General features: G+C 41.0%; 1 protein-coding gene across 1 annotated transcript in view; it reads right to left on the bottom strand.

Moving 5' to 3' along the window:
- The window catches only part of KIF21A (kinesin family member 21A), a 112,261-nt gene extending 95,302 nt beyond the window's left edge, over positions 1-16,959 (bottom strand). The window contains 5 exon segments of the mRNA XM_024200814.2: positions 7,429-7,611; positions 9,881-10,123; positions 10,125-10,178; positions 10,180-10,217; positions 16,938-16,959. Of these exon segments, the coding sequence (XP_024056582.2) occupies positions 7,429-7,611; positions 9,881-10,123; positions 10,125-10,178; positions 10,180-10,217; positions 16,938-16,959 (540 nt within the window).
- Between the last annotated feature and the right edge of the window lie 645 nt (positions 16,960-17,604).

Below are 17,604 nucleotides of genomic sequence, written 5' to 3'. Positions count from 1 at the left end.
ACATTCAAAATCAACAAATAAATATTTGAGGCAGCAAGGCATGAACAGGAGCTCACCATACATGTAGTTGGTGTAAATGACCCTACAGCCTCAGATGGGAAATACCACTCTAATCGCTATAAGCATTTCTGGATGCAAGTAACAAAAATTAAGTATGGAATCTTTCATAGTTGTACCGACATGGCAATGGTCTGACTTAGTAATGAGTTAAAACATTGTGCTGAAAAAGGCAGTATTTTGGAACTTTCACGGGTATGGACTCGTTACTGTTTTCTCTTAAATGACGCTGGTGGAGAGATCCCACATTCATTTGTAAGTCGCATGTCAACGTTCAAAGAAAAACGTATTCTACATCTTGATGGTGCTCACAAATTCATTGTCTTATGTGATCAACCTGCTTCAGAGAGACAAACATTGTTAATGCCTCTCAAGTTCTGTCACATCCCTTTCTCTAAATTGTTAGACAGTGCAGGAAAAGAAAATTTATGAACCACTCCAGTTTACAAGACTGAACTGGGAGATGAATTTCTCTCAATGGTACAAGTAGCAATGAAATTACACTCAATATACTTGCTCATTCTGGGCTCACCATGGGCTAAATGTCAGCAAGAAAGCAGCACTAGCTGTGACGTTAACCCCATATTCTTTATGGAAATATGGTTATGATATGAATATGGTATAACTAAGATCTACTTTATGCAAGATGGCTCATGTAAGGTATCATTGGAAAGGTTACGATTTACTGAGTGTGTTTATCTAATCTATATGCAGGTATCATTTTTGTATCTGAAGCTGGGAATATTGACCATGTCTCTGTATTTCAAATGTGCCACGTTGGATGAGGCCAAACAATGTTAGTGGCTTATTGAAGAAATGCACACAAACATAAGGATTACCCCAGGAACTGTGTGCAATAGAAACCTCTCAGAGATAGCTCTACACAATGGGAATTGTTTGACCCAGGTCAGATAGCTCCATACAATGGGAAGTGTTTGACCCAGGTCACAGCAAAAAAGCTTTCCAGCAAGTGGGGGGGAGGAAGATATAAAAGAGGGACAATGACAACATCAAGGGGTCCTCACTCTCCCTACAACAACACACTTGGAAATACCTGAGGAACAAAGACTGAACTGTGAGAAGTGATGGTCCCAGGCTAAGATCTTTAGCCTGTGTAAAAAAATCTGGGAAAGCCAAGGCAACTGGTGCCTTAAGAATCTGCCAGCCCGTTTATCACTCAGGGTGAGAATCTGTTAATTTGTATCCTATCCATCTAGTGTTTTAAGATCAGTCTGCGTTTTTTGTTTATTTACTAAGGTAATCTGCTTTGTTCTGTTTGATATCCCTTTAACCACTTAAAATTCACCGTTTGTTGTTAATAAACTTATTTCTTGTTTATAATAAAACCCAGTTTATGTAATTTCTAACGTGGGGGGGGAGGGACAAGAAGTCATGCACATCTCTCTTCACATTGAGGAAGAAGGCGGATTTTTATGAGCCTGCACTGTTCAGATTTTTCTATATAGTGCAAGTGTGATAAATGAAGGGGGGAGGGGAAGCTTCCTTTTACGGAGACCCAGCCTGCCAATGGCTATAAAATCGCTCTTAGTACGTATTCTAATTGCTCTACCTGTAAAGGGTTAAAAAGTCTCACTGCTATGCATAGGAAAAAAAGAAGTGAGTAGGCACCTGGCCAAAAGAGCCAGTGGGAAGGCTAGAACTTTTTAAAATGGAAACAAGACTCCCCTTTTGTCTGTCTGTCTGTTCTCCCAGGGACAGGCGGACAGGGAGCAGCTATACTGTAAGAAGTTTGGGCAAGGTATGAACAAATCATCAGTATCATACCTAGAAACTACTCATTTAAAACCCCAGTTATGTAAGTAGATCAGGAAATGTCTAGGAAGATGCAATTAGATTTATCCCTTTTATTTCTTTATGGCTTGTGGATTCCTCTGTGCTAACCCCAGGTGCTTTTGTTTTGCTTGTAACCTTTAAGATGGACCTCAAGAAAGCTATTCTTGGTGCTTAGTCCTTGTAGTTGCTCTTTTAAAATCTAGCAATAGCCTGAGTTCCCAGATGTATTTTCTTTCTTTTTTTTTTTTAAGAATAAAATTTACCTTTTTAAAGAACAGAATTGGATTTTTGTTTCTTAAGAGGTTTGTGCACATGTTGTTTAATTAGCTGGTGGCAATAGCTGATTTCCCTTCCCCTCCCCGCCCTTTCTTCTTTCTCAGCTCTTCCCCGGAGGGGGGGTGAAAGGGCTTGAGGGTAACCCCCCCAGGAAGGAATTCCCAAGTGTGCCTTCCTGGGCTCTCAAAGGGGTTATGCACTTTGGATTGGTAGATGCTGCCACCACCCAGGTCAGAGAAAAGCTATATTAAACTCCCAAGGTTACAAGCCTGGAGTGGCCAGTATTAATTTTTAGAATCCTTGCGGGCCCCCACCTTCTGCACTCAAAGTGCCAGAGTGGGGAATTAGCCTTGACAGCAAAACAGTATTACTTTGGATTTATCTCCCAAAAGGGGTGTGCATGTGAGTGCTGGGGGAGTCCTCTCACACAGAGCTGACTTCAGTCTGTGACTGCAGCGGGGAGTGGTCCTGCCTGTGTGTGTGCTGAAAGAGGCCGGAGAGCCTAATTCAGCAAAACAGGGAGAGGGAACCCAGGCTGGTTGAGCAAGAGAGGCTCAGTGAAACCCTAGTACAACAGGTGGCATCCCAGAAGGGGGGTCCGACCCATCACACTAGCTTGTGTGCCAAAAGTGTATCCATGTTTTTGTGACTTCTCTTAAGTGGCCAGTCTATTCTTCAGGTAGGGGAAGTTGAAGAAGGTGAGGAGGAGGACACAGAAGATAACATTGTAGAACTACGAGAAGATGAGAACCAGAAATCATATAAACAATCTAGGGTGTTAAGTATTGCACAAGATTTCATTTACAGTGTAAAGAGATAAGAAGTGGACACCCAAACATGTTGGACTTGGAAGCACCCTTCACCAGGCCACAAGATTTAAAAACAAAACAAAAAACAAAACAAAAAAGCTTGTTCAGATATTTCACAATGCTAGGTGCTGTCAGCTACCAGGACCTACTTTTAATTGACATAGTATTGGGCAAGAATACACTGATGACAATGAATGAGGATGGAAGAGTGATCCCATCAAACTTGGTTAAAGGAAGATTTACCTATTTCACTGCAGATAACATTGATAGAAATGACTGTACATTTGATGAGCAAAACATATTTAATGCCACACAGTATGCAGCCTGGCAGAGAGGACCCACTCTGATCTGATACTGCAGCACTCCGAGCCAACTAATCATGCTACTTTGAATGTGCCACATGCAATGAACACCATCTTTCCTGCTAATATCACAGAAGGTACAGCGGAACCAAAATTCAATGAAGATGTCCTGGCAAAATGGTTTAGTGACACAAATGATTGCCAATCAGCTTTGAAATCACAAGCATAGAGTATGGCTTTTTTCCTCAAACGTCAGCTTGAAAATTCAAAATCTGTCTGGACAAGTTTTAACGAAAACCACAGTAACAATAACTCTCCATTAACTACATGCCTATCAGTGAGTCCCCAGCTCATGAAGATTATACACTGAATACTGTTGTAAAAAGACGTGCATCAGTCATATATCTTCAACAGAAACATGTAGTCTTGATGGTTCATCCATCACTCTACCCTGCTCTGATGGAGCTAAGAATACTGTGCCAGAATGTTAAGATATCTTGATTCCACACTTAAGAGGCCTACACATATCAATTAACTTCCTAAAAGTGCTGGGGCAGCATACAAAGGATTCTGAATTGTCAAGTGTGTGGACTGAAAGTGGAATTTTATGTAGATGAACAATAAGGCATTGCTGCTAAAAAATATTATACACACACATATATACACACACACACACACACACACACACACATATATATACACACACACACACACACACACACACACACACACAAAAGCCACTCATGCACATAAGATCACTTTGCAGGCAATGTGGCAATTGATATTACCACAACTTCTGCGTGATCTACAGCAACATGACAAGAAACTCAAAGAAAAGCTCCTGGATTTTGCAAAATCTGATGCTGCAGAAGATTACTATAACCTAGTGTCTATTCTGTCATCAGCAAGTTTATGTGACCAGATGGTATCAGTTGTGCTGAGCAACACAGACAACCATCCCAATTTTTCGTACTTGTGGCAGTACATGGATATGGGGAGTATCCTCTTACTCTTCACCTGAGCTCAACGGGATGGAATTCGGGAGTTTCATCTGTATGCTTTCAACAAAAAAATAAAAAATAAAAAAAAATAAAAGCTTCCATTCTTTCATTGATATGACTGCACAAATTATGCTTGATGGGAATTTGTGTAGTACACAGAATTGAACCAGCTCCCTCTGGAGGTATGTGAAGAGCTCAGTGGTTTGAGCATTGGCCTGCTAAACCCAGGGTTGTGAGTTCAATCCTTGAGGGGGCAATTTGGGGATTGGTCCTGCTTTGAGCAGGGGGTTGGACTAGATGACCTCCTGAGGTCCCTTCCAACCCTGATATTCTATGATTCTATAAGAGTTCCATAGAGGCAACTGGGTTCTGAAATGTTCAAATCACAGATTCAATCAGATAGATCAGGCCCACTACCAAGAATGGCTCGATGCCACTGGTAAAAGAGGAGGCTGAATTATAGGTATCACAAGAACAGTCTCAGCACTCAGCAGATGGACTCTCCTATAAGCTACATGCCCAAATTTCAGCCCAAACCAATAAATTGTTTAGTCTTGGACTTGATCAAATGACTTGCGATTAATCCACAAGAGCACAAAAACAACGTGATCATGTTGATGAAAATAAAGTGCTAAAAACATTTAAAAGATTCAAATTATTCACTAGTGAGCCAGACTCCAATACACTGCAAAACATTGCAATGAAGGATTGGTCCACAGAAGCAATTCAGGAAGACCTGTCAAGTGCAGAAATATTTGGCCAGGAGCAACTGAATACCTTTGTTCAGGAAAAGCTCATAGGCAAGTTATGTAATTTGTGCAAGAACAGCTAAGGAACACACTTTTTAGTTTATTTTATAAATTAAATTTTATAATTTACAAATTTTAAATTAAAAAGAAACATCTAGCATAAAATAAGACTGAAAAATGATTTTGCATCTAATTAGCATAGATGACTGATCTATTAAAGGTAAGATTTTCCATTAGCAAATGTAATAGTTAAAGACTATATCATATGGAGTTTTATATCACCTGCTTATAACTCACTTACTTACAACCTTTGGGAAATTTCTTGGGGGTCAAAGCTTTCCATTTTAGTCCTAGCAAAGAGATGAATATTTCCGGAAATATGTGAAAATCCTTTTGACCATTTATGAATTAAGTGACATAAGATAAGCACCAAAAACTATATTAGAGTTGTTCACTTTGTCAAACGCTAAAGTATTTGTTGCCATTTGTATCCAAAAAATGACATGTATTACATACTGCACATTTGTTGTATTCTGCTGGCCTCAATGGGGCTGGCCCCTTTGGATATTTTTTGGGGAATGCGGGCTAGTTTAATATTGGAGTTACTGGATATATTCTGTTTTAGCCTATGATAAGTCTGTAGTTTGCAGAAGCCACAAATCTTAATGTATAGGGTTATAAGTCAATAGCCATAGGTTTGAAACTTCAAACTTCCAGCTCCCAGGCAACATCCCATATGTGGAACCATGCTGTCAGGGCTTCTTCTGCCAGCAGCTGCCTCTACAACTCCATATGAATTGCTTTCACAGCACAGGGGTGGGCTTTCACTGGGTGTAGGGCAAAGGGCACCCAGAAGCAGCTTACCCTACCCCTCCTATGTTTAAAGGCAGATCCATATGCGGAAATTCAATGTGTTCCATGCATTCGGCAGGAAGGGAAAAGAATGGCTCAAGATAAGCCACTCCTAGGCAACCACTTCAGGGTTAAAAGACAATTAATTCCAGGACCAGAAAAGGCCCGTGAACAGGAAAGAAAAAAAATTGTAGTAGGATTAAAAAAAAAGAACACTCTTTATTCAGGAGAGTCAGACAGACACACAACACTCTGCTGGGGATGTCTGAAGAAGTTAGGCCGGCCTAGGTTACCGTCAGGGGATGGTAAGACTTTAGATAAGAGAGACATGCACACAGACATTTTCTCTAATGCTTTGTTCTGGCTGATAAATAAACAATACTTTGGTTTTAAGAAGGTTGTTGTGTCACTGTATACCACTGATCACAGACTCCTGAAGGGAAGAATCACAGGTGCTAGAACTCATTTGGACCTGCAGGAAAGAACGTTTGATATGCAGGGTACTGTAGCCCAGGGCCCAGTCTAAGAGAGAAAATGGTCAAATTCCTCTCCAACATAGGTAAAATCACAAGGCCTGGCATCTGGGGTAGGAGGGGCGGGTGCACTCAGAGACCACAGAGGGGACAGAGGAGCAGCTATTCCTGTAACCATGATGCTGGTCACGGCTAGGGAGTAACTTGAGGACACAATCCTGGGTGGGCTAAATAGCAAAGGAGCTGCCAGAGGACCTTACAGTTACAGTGAAGAGATCTTCAAAATTTCAATATTGCCAGGGACTAGGGAAAGAAATATTTTTAAAAAGAACAGGAGTACTTGTGGCACCTTAGAGACTAACAAATTTATTTGAGCATAAGCTTTCATGGGCTACAGCCCACTTCATCGGATGCATAGAATGGAACACACAGAAAGAAGATACTTACCATTCTATGCATTTGATGAAGTGGGCTGTAGCCCATGAAAGCTTATGCTCTAATAAATTTGTTAGTCTCTAAGGTGCCACAAGTACTCCTGTTCTTTTTGCAGATACAGACTAACACGGCTGCTACTCTGAAATATTTTTAAGTCAGCCAGTCAGCTTTTGAATGATGGCTGTAACAAGCCTACTAACAGCACTGGAATATTCGAGATATTCTTGGCATAGTTAAATGAATGGGCACAGCGCAGATTACTGTTCAGAAGCACAAAGTAAATGCAATTTATTTCATATTTTGCCGTTTATTCCATAGCTAAAAAAAAGGTGATTATGTGATTGTTCCCATGACCACACAAATGGTACAGAAAGGGATATGACTAAATATGTATGTATAAAAAATGTTTTTTATTCAAAGTACATTGTAAATGGACCTGCCAAAAATAATTTACTACCTGCTGAAAAAAGAATGAATTAGAATTAGATTGTAAAGTCTCTTTTTAAAAATTCAAGAACCAAATCAAATACCATAAATTTCCTCATGAAATCCTAAAGGGAAATAGCAAAATAATAAATTTAAAATATCTTACATGAGAAGAACTACTGAATAAGTAGATATCGGGATACATAAATATTTCACCGACTTTCCAAAGAGATACCTATGTAAACAAAGTTTACCTCTAAGAATTGGGCATTCACTTTGAATTCTGGAGTTGGAAGTTCTTGTTTAATAGCAGCTTGCTTTTTTTCTTCGATACATTTAAAAAGGTGTTTAACAGCACGTGATATAATGCCCTGTTCTTCTTCTGTTATGTTGACATCAAATCCTGTTCCCATGGTGTATGTTTTGCCAGCGCCTGTCTGAATTTAAGAAGAGAAGTCACAAGTAGCATACATTAAAGGCACAAAATCGCACACAATCTTGGATCATGTCAAGAGGTACAATAAAGTTGCTGCTGAACACTACCATTGTATGAAAGGTAGGCACTTCTGTTAAATCACAGCTCTTACTAATTGCTACCACACAGAGAGAGAGTAAGATAACAGAAGCATTTATAAAAATGGAGAGAAAGTAAAGCTATATAAATTCTACAGCAGATGCACGACTTTGATTTCTTTAAAAAGGTTTTCTTTATGAATGAAATGCTTGTGAAAAGTGGAAATCAAAATCCTCCGCTTATTCACAGAACAGGTACAGCACAGGCAGGGACAGTTCAAACTTCTCCTATGGTCCTGACAAAATGCTTCAGCCCTCATCTCCAAGACAGAGTGGATAGTGCCCATTTAGTCATTTCTGTTGAGAGTGCCAACTAATGTGTCATTAAAGCCAATTGTGCTAGCACTATTTTCAATTGTCTACCTATGTTATTATATGGCTCTCATTGTGGTATCTCAACTTCTCACATTCATTATTGTATTTATTATCAAAGTAGGAAGGAGGTAGGAAAGTACTATTATCCCTATTTTACTGATGAGGAATTGAAACACAGAAAGACTTGGCTGTGCCTTTACTAAGAAAAAATGCGTGTTCTCAACTTCGAGGTAAAATCCTGGTGAAGACAAGGCAGTTTGTAGTTTTCACATGAGTTAGCAGGCTGAATTCAAGGGTATGCCTGCATATCCATTCTAGCTCTGATCAAGCTAGCATGATAAAAATAGTGTAACCAAGGTAGTGCAAGGGGCTAGCCCAGGGATCAGCAACCTTTGGCATGCGGCCGGTCAAGGAAATCCGCTGGCAGGCTGGGACGGTTTGTTTACCTGCAGTGTCCACAGGTTCAGCCGATCCCAGCTCACACTGGCCGTGGTTCGCCGTTCCAGGCCAATAGGGGCTGCAGGAAGCTGCGGCCAGCACATCCCTCGGCCCACGCCGCTTCCTGCAGCCCCCATTGGCCTGGAATGGGGAACCGCGGCCAGTGGGAGCTGCCATCGGCCGAACCTGCAGACTCTGCAGGTAAACAAGCTGTCCTGGCCTGCTAGTGGATTTCCCTGACGGGCCACGGGCCAAAGGTTGCCGATCCCTGGGCTAGCGGCTTGTCCAAGACCATAGGTTCTTACTTGGGGTGGCTAGCTCCTCCCACTACTCAGGCCAACAGGACTACACTCTACTTTTAGCATGCCAGATTGATCGGAGCTAGCATGGGTATGTTTTCTCAAGCAAGAGTTTAGACCTCTGGCTTAGACTGCAGACATACCCAAAGACTATGGAGGTTTAACTCACCCTGCTAACTCATGTGAAACTATAATCTGCCTTGTCTTCACTAGGATTTTATCTCAAGTTAACTAAATGGAGTTAAGAACACACCTTTTTTTCCCGAATGAAGACAAGTTCTAAGCAGAAGTCTGAACCCAGGTATCCTGAGACCAGTGTGCCTTCACTTGATTTCAAATCAATAGGGGGCTGTTGGCACATTGTTTCCTGCAAGAGCTTCACAGCTTTAGAATCTGTTCCCCAAACTTTGTTTGAAATAGCCCACATCTGATAGCCTTCGGGACATACTGCAAAGCCCGTTTCCCCCCCAGGAATCTGAAAATACAGGGGGAAAGGAAAGGGTGTGGAACAGCTCAGGTAATTGTGTGGAAAAGCTCAAGGAGGAGGAGGGAAAGGGCACTGGTTTACTGGTGGTGGGTTACATTAAAGTTGTACTGCTGCATATATACCTCTACCTTGACATAACGCGACCCGATATAGCACGAATTCAAATACAACGCAGTAAAGCAGTGCTCCGGGGGGGGCGGGGCTGCGCACTCCGATGGATCAAAGCAAGTTCAATATAACGCGGTTTCACCTATAACACGGTAAGATTTTTTTGGCCCCCGAGGACAACGTTATATCGAGGTAGAGGTGTATTTTTAAGTTATATGACAGGCACCCAGAGCATATGGATTCATGGCCTTTTTAGCACTTCTATAAATTCAAATATATGATAAATATATATTTATCTACACTGCATTTGAACTGGCATCCTTCAGGCCAAAGGCTCTATATAAACCCTCTATATAGTATTCCTTACAAAATGCTTTTTAAAACAAACAGGTTCACACATTTTAAAACTTTACTAAAAATGTAGTTAGTGGAAATTTCTTGCATTTGGTCATAAACAAATATTTAAAATTAAACTGTGAGGCTTACTTGGCCATAAGCAAAAACAGTGGCGTTATATCCTTCAAAGCACCCTTCAATCAGTTTTTCTACACATTGATCATAGATCTCCTCTTGCCGCGAGTCAATGTTGAATACATAATCAAAAGTGAAGGCCTTATCTTTTCCCAGGAACACCTGAGGTTCGCCAGGTGTGACAGATGTGCAAATATGGCATCCTTCAATCTTCTCTTTGGCTAGCTGTGGTCTGATTCTATTATAAAAAAAAACAAAAAACAAACACAATATACACAAACCAAAGATTAGAAATCCCCCTTGTTAGAAATAGCATCAAAGGAGCAATTCAAATAAGACATAATTTTCATTTCTAAAAGAAGCAAAAAAACAGATAAACAAAGAATACTCTCATTTTTCATAAGCCTAAGAGTACGTCTAGACTGCAGTCACTGGGATGATTGCTGCTCAAGCCGACATACCCTTAATCTAACTAGCTTGGTTCTGGAGCAGTGAAGCTGCAGCAGCGGAAGCTTCAGCACAGACTGTATGTATCTGCCTAAAACCCTGGGCAATTACTTGTGTGACTAGCCCACCAGGGCCGTAGCAACAAAGAACGTGGCCCCCTCCGAACGGTGGCCCCCTCCGAACATATGTCCGGGCGGGGCCCCTTACAATGCAGAAACTGGAATGCGGTATTTATTTTGCCACTTTTAGGGGCCCCCTTCCTTGCGGGGCCCCCTCCGGTCGGAGGGTACGGAGGGCGCTCGCTACGCCTCTGTAGCCCACACAGAAGCTCATGCTGCCATTGCTTCACTGTTCCAGGACCCAAACTAGCTAGATTAAAACTAGCTCGAGTAGGTCAGTTCCAGCTGCAATCACACCTAGTAACTGCAGTCTAAACATTCCATAGACAACTTGAAAAGCTTTTTAGCTAACATTAATCTTCTGCTGGTGGCTGATAGCAGAGCCCCATTAATGCGAGCCTTCCTCCCCAATATGTTTTGTTTGGATGCTTATCAGAAGTTTATCCTGACTCAGACCTCTTTGAGGTTCACCTATCACTACAAGTGTGACCTTTTATTAAAAGCACAGTTTGTTGTTGTTATGGGAGAGCAAAATATAGAAACATGTAAGCCTCCCAGCTATAGTACTGAGAAATGACATGCTTATTACATACAAGGGTCATACAATAGTACATAGCTCTTTGCATTCAGTGTGACAAAACATCATACAGTCAGATTCTGCATTCAGTTACTTTAAACCCAGAGTACCCAATTCACATCAATGTAGTTACTCTGGATTTACACAAGAATGAAACTCTGAGCACAATCCTGGCACTCTGCTTGCATGGGATATATTCTTAGTGTGTAAACCTTACGATCTGTATTTCAAACTAGAGTAACTTTCAATGGAATTCAAATGTTGCAGACTGATTGAAACTTTTGATCCCTCACACGCACCACAGAGTAACTCGAATAAAAATCTGAACTATTTGTATCCTGCGCAGGTTAAACTGATCATTTTTCTACAAACAATTATTTTCAAACAAGGGATGTAGAGGATAGTCAAACATACTTTTTGGCACTTTCGTTATGAAGGTTTTGTTGTATCACACTGCATGACAACTTATAGAAGCTGTATTTACTTGTAATGTTTTCTGAAAGTCAATCCCTATGCAGGAAACTCATAAATAATACATCAGGAAGTATCTCTCTCATGAACATTTCCTCTAGTATGTGGTGGAAACTAAACAAACCTTTGAAAACTATCTTCAAAGGAACTATTACATAAAAAGTAATATACAGACAACCTCTCAGTCAAAAAAAAAAAAATCTACAACTTGAATATTTGCATACAAGCATGTTTAGCTTGTAAATATAGGTCTCCATTTTACTGAATTCTGTAAATGATTTGCCCTTTCTAGCACACACCCACTAAAAGCAATCTCCATGAACAAAATTTTATATTACTATAATTTGGAATGCTAAATAAAGAACATGGAGTTACTGAAAGCTTTAAGAGCACCTTCTAAAAAACAGCTGATTCCAGTAGATGTGTCCATTGGTATCAAAACTGAAGAGAGAATGAATAGAGTCTTTACCTAGACCTAAACTAACAACAGCCTCTTAATAATTTTATGATGTACAAAGAAAACATGAACATTTCTTATTTTATTTCAAATTAGAAATTCAGGACTTGCCTTTCCTGAAAAACTCTGAACAACTGGAGAACTACACAGACCATGACTTCACAGCGCCAATCATGTGAAATCTGATTGACAGGGAAATGATTTTTAGTTTGACTCTTTAAAATTCTTCAGTTTGTTTGTTCTGCTGGCATCTATTTAACTCAAATACCTTACAGTCTCCTGGAGGACAAGTTCTGTTTAAGACTCAAAATCTTGGTCTTGCAATTAATGCAGTGTTTCCCAAATGTAGCAGCACAGGGGTGGCATGAAGGACAAGTCAGGTCCTCTCAATAGTACTCCAGGTTCTCTGCTTTCCATTTTCAAAAAGGGCCTCTAACTTTTATTACTGTGAAGCAAGTATAATCAATGCAAAGATGCCTGCCTGAGTTTCCAGAGAGCCTGAAATAACAGCCCTGGGGTATGAACAGCCCCATTAGTTTCAGTGGGTTCTAACTCAGTGATAATACTTTAAATGTCAAAGCCGTGTAAAAAATAAAAGTATCATACTATGAATATCTACACCAGTCAGGGGTAGTGCTGGGAGGGGGCGGGGGAGACTTGTGGGAACCATAGTCACCCCAAATTTGCCTTAGTGCCCCATAGCACTCCTCCCAGCACAAAGATCAAACATTACTCAGAAGTAAGGGTAGCACGGTAAGGTATTTCCACCCTTACTTCTCTGCTGCTGCTGGTGGCGGCGGTGCTGCCTTCAAAGCTGGAAGGCCAGAGAGTGGCAGCTGCTGGCCGAGCCCCCAGCTCTGAAGGCACCACTGCTGCCAGTAGCAGTGTAGAACTACAAAAATAAGGGTGTTGTGTGCCCACAAGATGATTGGCCCAATCCCCCCCCAATTTTCTGTCTAGACCATTTCAGGGGGGCCCCCACACCATCCAGGAAGAGGCTGGCACCGCTCTGGTGCCATCATGCCACAAGGGGCTACAACAGTGGTACCCTTAACTCATCCAACAATATTGTTAACCTATCCAACCACACACTTAGCCTGTCAGAAGAGTCTGTCCTATCTCGGGGACTATCTTACTGCCCCACCACCCCCACGCACATGATACAGTTCTGCGGTGATCTGGAAGCCTACTTTCGCTGTCTCTGACTCAAAGAATATTATCAATACACCACTGAACAGAGCACTGACCAACAGTAACCCTCCTACCAACACTACAAGAAGAAGAATTCTGCGTGAACTCCTCCTGACAGTCGAAATGACAGACGACTTCCACAGACGTGCACAGGCTGAAATTGTGAACAAAACAGCATCACTTGCCCCATAACCTCAGCTGTACAGAACGCAACGCCATCCACAGCCTCAGAAACAAGTCTGACATTATAATCAAAGGGGCTGTAGTCATCACGAATAGGTCGGACTATGAACAGGAGGCTGCCAGGCAACTCTCCAACACCACATTTTACAGGCCACTATCCTCCAGTCCCACTGAGGAGTACCAAAGTAAACTACACCATCTGCTCAAGAAACTCCCTGCTACAGCATGGGAACAAATCTACACAGACACATCCCAGATCGCTGCATTGATGACATCTTCATCATATGGACCCACGTGAAGGAGGAGAGCAACAAAAAATGATTAAAGGTCTAGAAAACATGACCTATGAGGAAAGACTGAAAAAAATGTGTTTAGTCTGGAGAAGAGAAGACTGAGGGAGAGCATGTCTTCAAGTACGTAAAAGTTGTTATAAAGAGAAGGCTGATAAATCATTCTTGTCCTGTCCTCAAAGGATAAAAAGAAGTAATAGGCTTAAATTGCAGCAAGGAAGATTTAGCTTAAACATTAGGGTAGTTAACTAAGGAAGCTGTGGGACCTCCATCATTGGAGGTTTTTAAGAATAGGTTAGACAAACACCTGTCAGGGATGGTCTAGAAATAACAACGAGGAGTCCTTGTGGCACCTTAGAGACTAACAAAATTTATTTGGACATAAGCTTCGTGGGCTAGAACCCACTTCATCAGATGCATGAAGTAAAAAATACAGGAGCAGGTATAAATACATGAACGGATGGGGGTTGCGTTGCCAAGTGTGAGGTCAGATAAATCAATTAACAGAATACCAAGGGAGGAAAAATAACTTTTGAAGTGCAAGGCACTGAATTTAGCCATATGAAGTGGAAATCCATCAACTTCGTGAAAAAACTTGTGCAGATACAGACAGACATCATCTTCCTTTCTCCTGTATTTTTCACTTGATCCATCTGACGAAGTGGGTTCTAGCCCATGAAAGCTTATGCTCAATAAAGTTGTTCGTCTCTAAGGTACCACAGGACTCCTTGTTGCTTTTGCTGATACAGACTAACATGACTACCACTCTGAAACCGGTCTAGAAATAGTTAGTCCTGCCTCAGTGCAGGGGACTGGACTAGGTGGCCTATCAAGGTTCCTTCCACGTTTACATTTCTAGGATTCTATAAAAAGATGACAGCAATCCTCCTGGTATATCTATCATGCTATTATTTTAAAATACTTTTCACCAATCTCAGCAATTAAGTAGTTACTAGTTGGTCTTTCGCATATTAGAGATCTTGTTTTAAAATAACAAGCTTGTTTTATATCAAACAATGTCTTTTTTAAAAACTAAAGGAAGAAGCTTTTTGGTTGGAGGTCTGCAGGCGGTCGTTTTCAATTTGCAAATAATCAGGAGAAAATAAATGAATTAACTGAAATAAAATGTAATAAAGGAAATATGGCACTGGTGTAATTGAATTTGTCTGGAGGCTGTTTCCTTATTTTCAGTCAACCAACATACATGGGTTTGCCTTTCTTAAAGAGATTTATTTTCCTAAAACAATTATCCTTTTCTGTAGCTCTCATCAGGACAGGCTCTTTTAGCCACTAACCGTGTGTGCTAGAAGTCTTATTCACAATACTGGGCCAAGGTTTTAGAGCTGGATAAAGTCACTCTTTACTGTTTCTTTCTGTCATTTCCTGACACACCCCCACCCCCACCTTTTGATCCCAGCTCTATCAGCTGGGTAACAGTAAAACAGCATTTTTCTCAAATCAATTCTTGTGAAATTCTGGAACGTCTGGCAGAGAGTTAAACACAGATGCATCCCCACACAGACTGACAGGGTCTTTGTGCACTCTCCAAGAACAGAGAAAATGGGAGGGGAGAACCCAAGTCTGCTCTCAAGTATCTCTGTCTCCAGTGGCACCCAATGACAGTTACAGAAGATCCTGCAAGCGTGGCTACCAGTCACCTAATTTCTCTTTTTAAACCATGGACAAAACTTCTTTGGAGATCTAACCTCTAATTTATGATTTAGGATATTTTCTTTAAAGAAACATACCATTTGCAAAGAATAAAACTGATTATTTGAGGGAGGGAAAGGGACACAACGTTAAGGATTTTCGTGGTTCCCAATTAAAAAAAAATTAGTTCCTTGTTTTTAGTTCAAGACAATGTCAGCAGTGAAGGAGAAATAACGTGCCTGTCAACATTTCAATGAGTTTGCAACATAGCAGCATAACCAGCAGCACTCCAAATTATGTACAAGTAGCTTTAAAATCTTTTCCCCACAGTAAGTAAAGTATTACGGCAATATGCTGATCTCCAAAAAGGAAACTTGAAAACTGCCCTACTCCTTGCCTGCTGCTTGTTCTAGATAAGCACTGACTGTTGTAATGTCCCTTTCACCTTCCTCAAAACGATAAAAATAAAATATAAGTCTTAGTAGACTACAGAAAATGAGATATAGGCAAGCAGGACAAATAGGCACTTCAGAATTAAGATCTGAAATGCCTGGGGCTACCTACTACCAAGGAGAAAAAAGCAAGAAGTAAGTCATGTCTTTTTAAATTTAAAATTCAATATTTATTTAATAAAAGAACAGTTTTTCAAACCACTTGGAAGCAGTTCCACTGATAAGTTATCAACCATGAAACCAGGATCTCATCCTATATTAAACTACTCACTCTTTCTAATTCCCAAGCTGAAGGATTAATTTTCTCTCCAAAATTTTGAAGGAAGTCACTCAATTATATGCAAGTAAATATTCACAGTGTTTTGTAATGTTCCAATGCTGTAATTATTTTTGTACTGATAACTTAAGCGTCTTGTTTTTAAAAGTCAAAATGTCTGATGTATTTATCCTCCTGTAAGAGTACTGTATTAGGTAGTTCTCAAAAGAGAAATTCACAGGATAAATTATCGCCACTTGAATTACTACTGATTGCATGGAGGTGCTCCTCTGGAAAACTCTACAAGAAGGTGAACACACAGAGTAGAATCTATGCTGAGACAAGATTCAGCATAAAGTTTTATAAACTGAAGTTAGACTGGCAGCATCAACCCCCAGGTGACCCAGCAAGTAGCAACAGGAGGAGTGCAACAGATTTACAGTCTTAATTGTGAAAACTGAGCTGTACATGTGTCAAATCTTATATGCATTTCTAACGTGCTCATCACCATAGTATTTGGACTCCACTACTGCAGGTCGTTTTTTGATTTGTCCTATATAATATACACTCACACACACAGAGGCAGTATCCAAGCAATAAATTAAATTAAAATGCACCTTTATCACCTCACCTGCTGCCCAGTAAATCTCCCTTTAAAACATTTCAAAATGCTGAACAGCTTCAAACAGATGTCATTTAAAAAAAGGGGGGGGGGCACACAGACCCCCAACAACCTGTCAGTAAAATATTTCTTCCTCCTCCCTATTGTGGAATCTTCTCTACCCTCCCAATTCTACCTCTGCCGCCCTCCCAAAAAAGCTACCCTTACTCAAGGTCCTGGATGGGTAAGATTCAGTCCTGCAACAGTAACTTACTTTTAAAGCGTAACATCTGTAAAGTCTGATAGCTCATAGAAGCAGTAGCTTTATACTACTTATGAACAGAAAGTTCTAGCTTCCCGGGCAGACTCATCACTCACTTCTAGACCAGCAGCATCCCATGGTATCGGACCTCAAATTCATGACATTTTTAGTTATAAGAAAGCTACTTCAGGTCATTTTGAGATGTTTTCATCACTTTGTGGCCACTTCAGCTGGGCTGCTGGAGCTCACCCAACTTCAAAAGTGATTATAACCCCTTATATGGTTTATCTCACTACAAAAGAAACTTTCCTGATTCTCCAGGAAATCCTACTGTAACCTATATATACACACTAAAATGGTCTAAATGGAAATCTCATCTTCCATGACGTTCAGCACAGAGCTCTGTAAGACAGGGTACTCCCAGCCTGGGGGCCAATCAGTGTGCTCCTCCAAGGGAGCAAGGGCCTCTTCCTTAAAAGGCCTATTTCCTTAATGAGGCCACTGCAATTAAAATCCGTGGTTGACCCGTGCCAGCTGACACAAGATCATGGGGCTTGGACTAAGGGATTGTTTAACCACAGTGTAGATGCTTGGGCTCAGGCTGCAGACAGAGCTCTAGGACCCTTCCACCTCACAGGGTCCTAGAGCCTGGCCTCTGCAGCCTGAGCCCGAATGTCTACACAATTAAACAGCCCCTTAGCCTAAGCCCCATGAGCCCAAGTCTGCTGGCACAGGCCTGCCAGGGGGTTTTAACTGCAGTGTAGACATACCCTCAGAGTCCTG

The sequence above is a fragment of the Terrapene carolina genome, unplaced genomic scaffold (assembly GCF_002925995.2).
Source record: "Terrapene carolina triunguis isolate 2854851 unplaced genomic scaffold, T_m_triunguis-2.0 Scaffold68, whole genome shotgun sequence".
Lineage (NCBI taxonomy): Eukaryota > Metazoa > Chordata > Testudines > Emydidae > Terrapene > Terrapene triunguis.
This window is presented reverse-complemented; position numbering and strand designations above follow the sequence as displayed.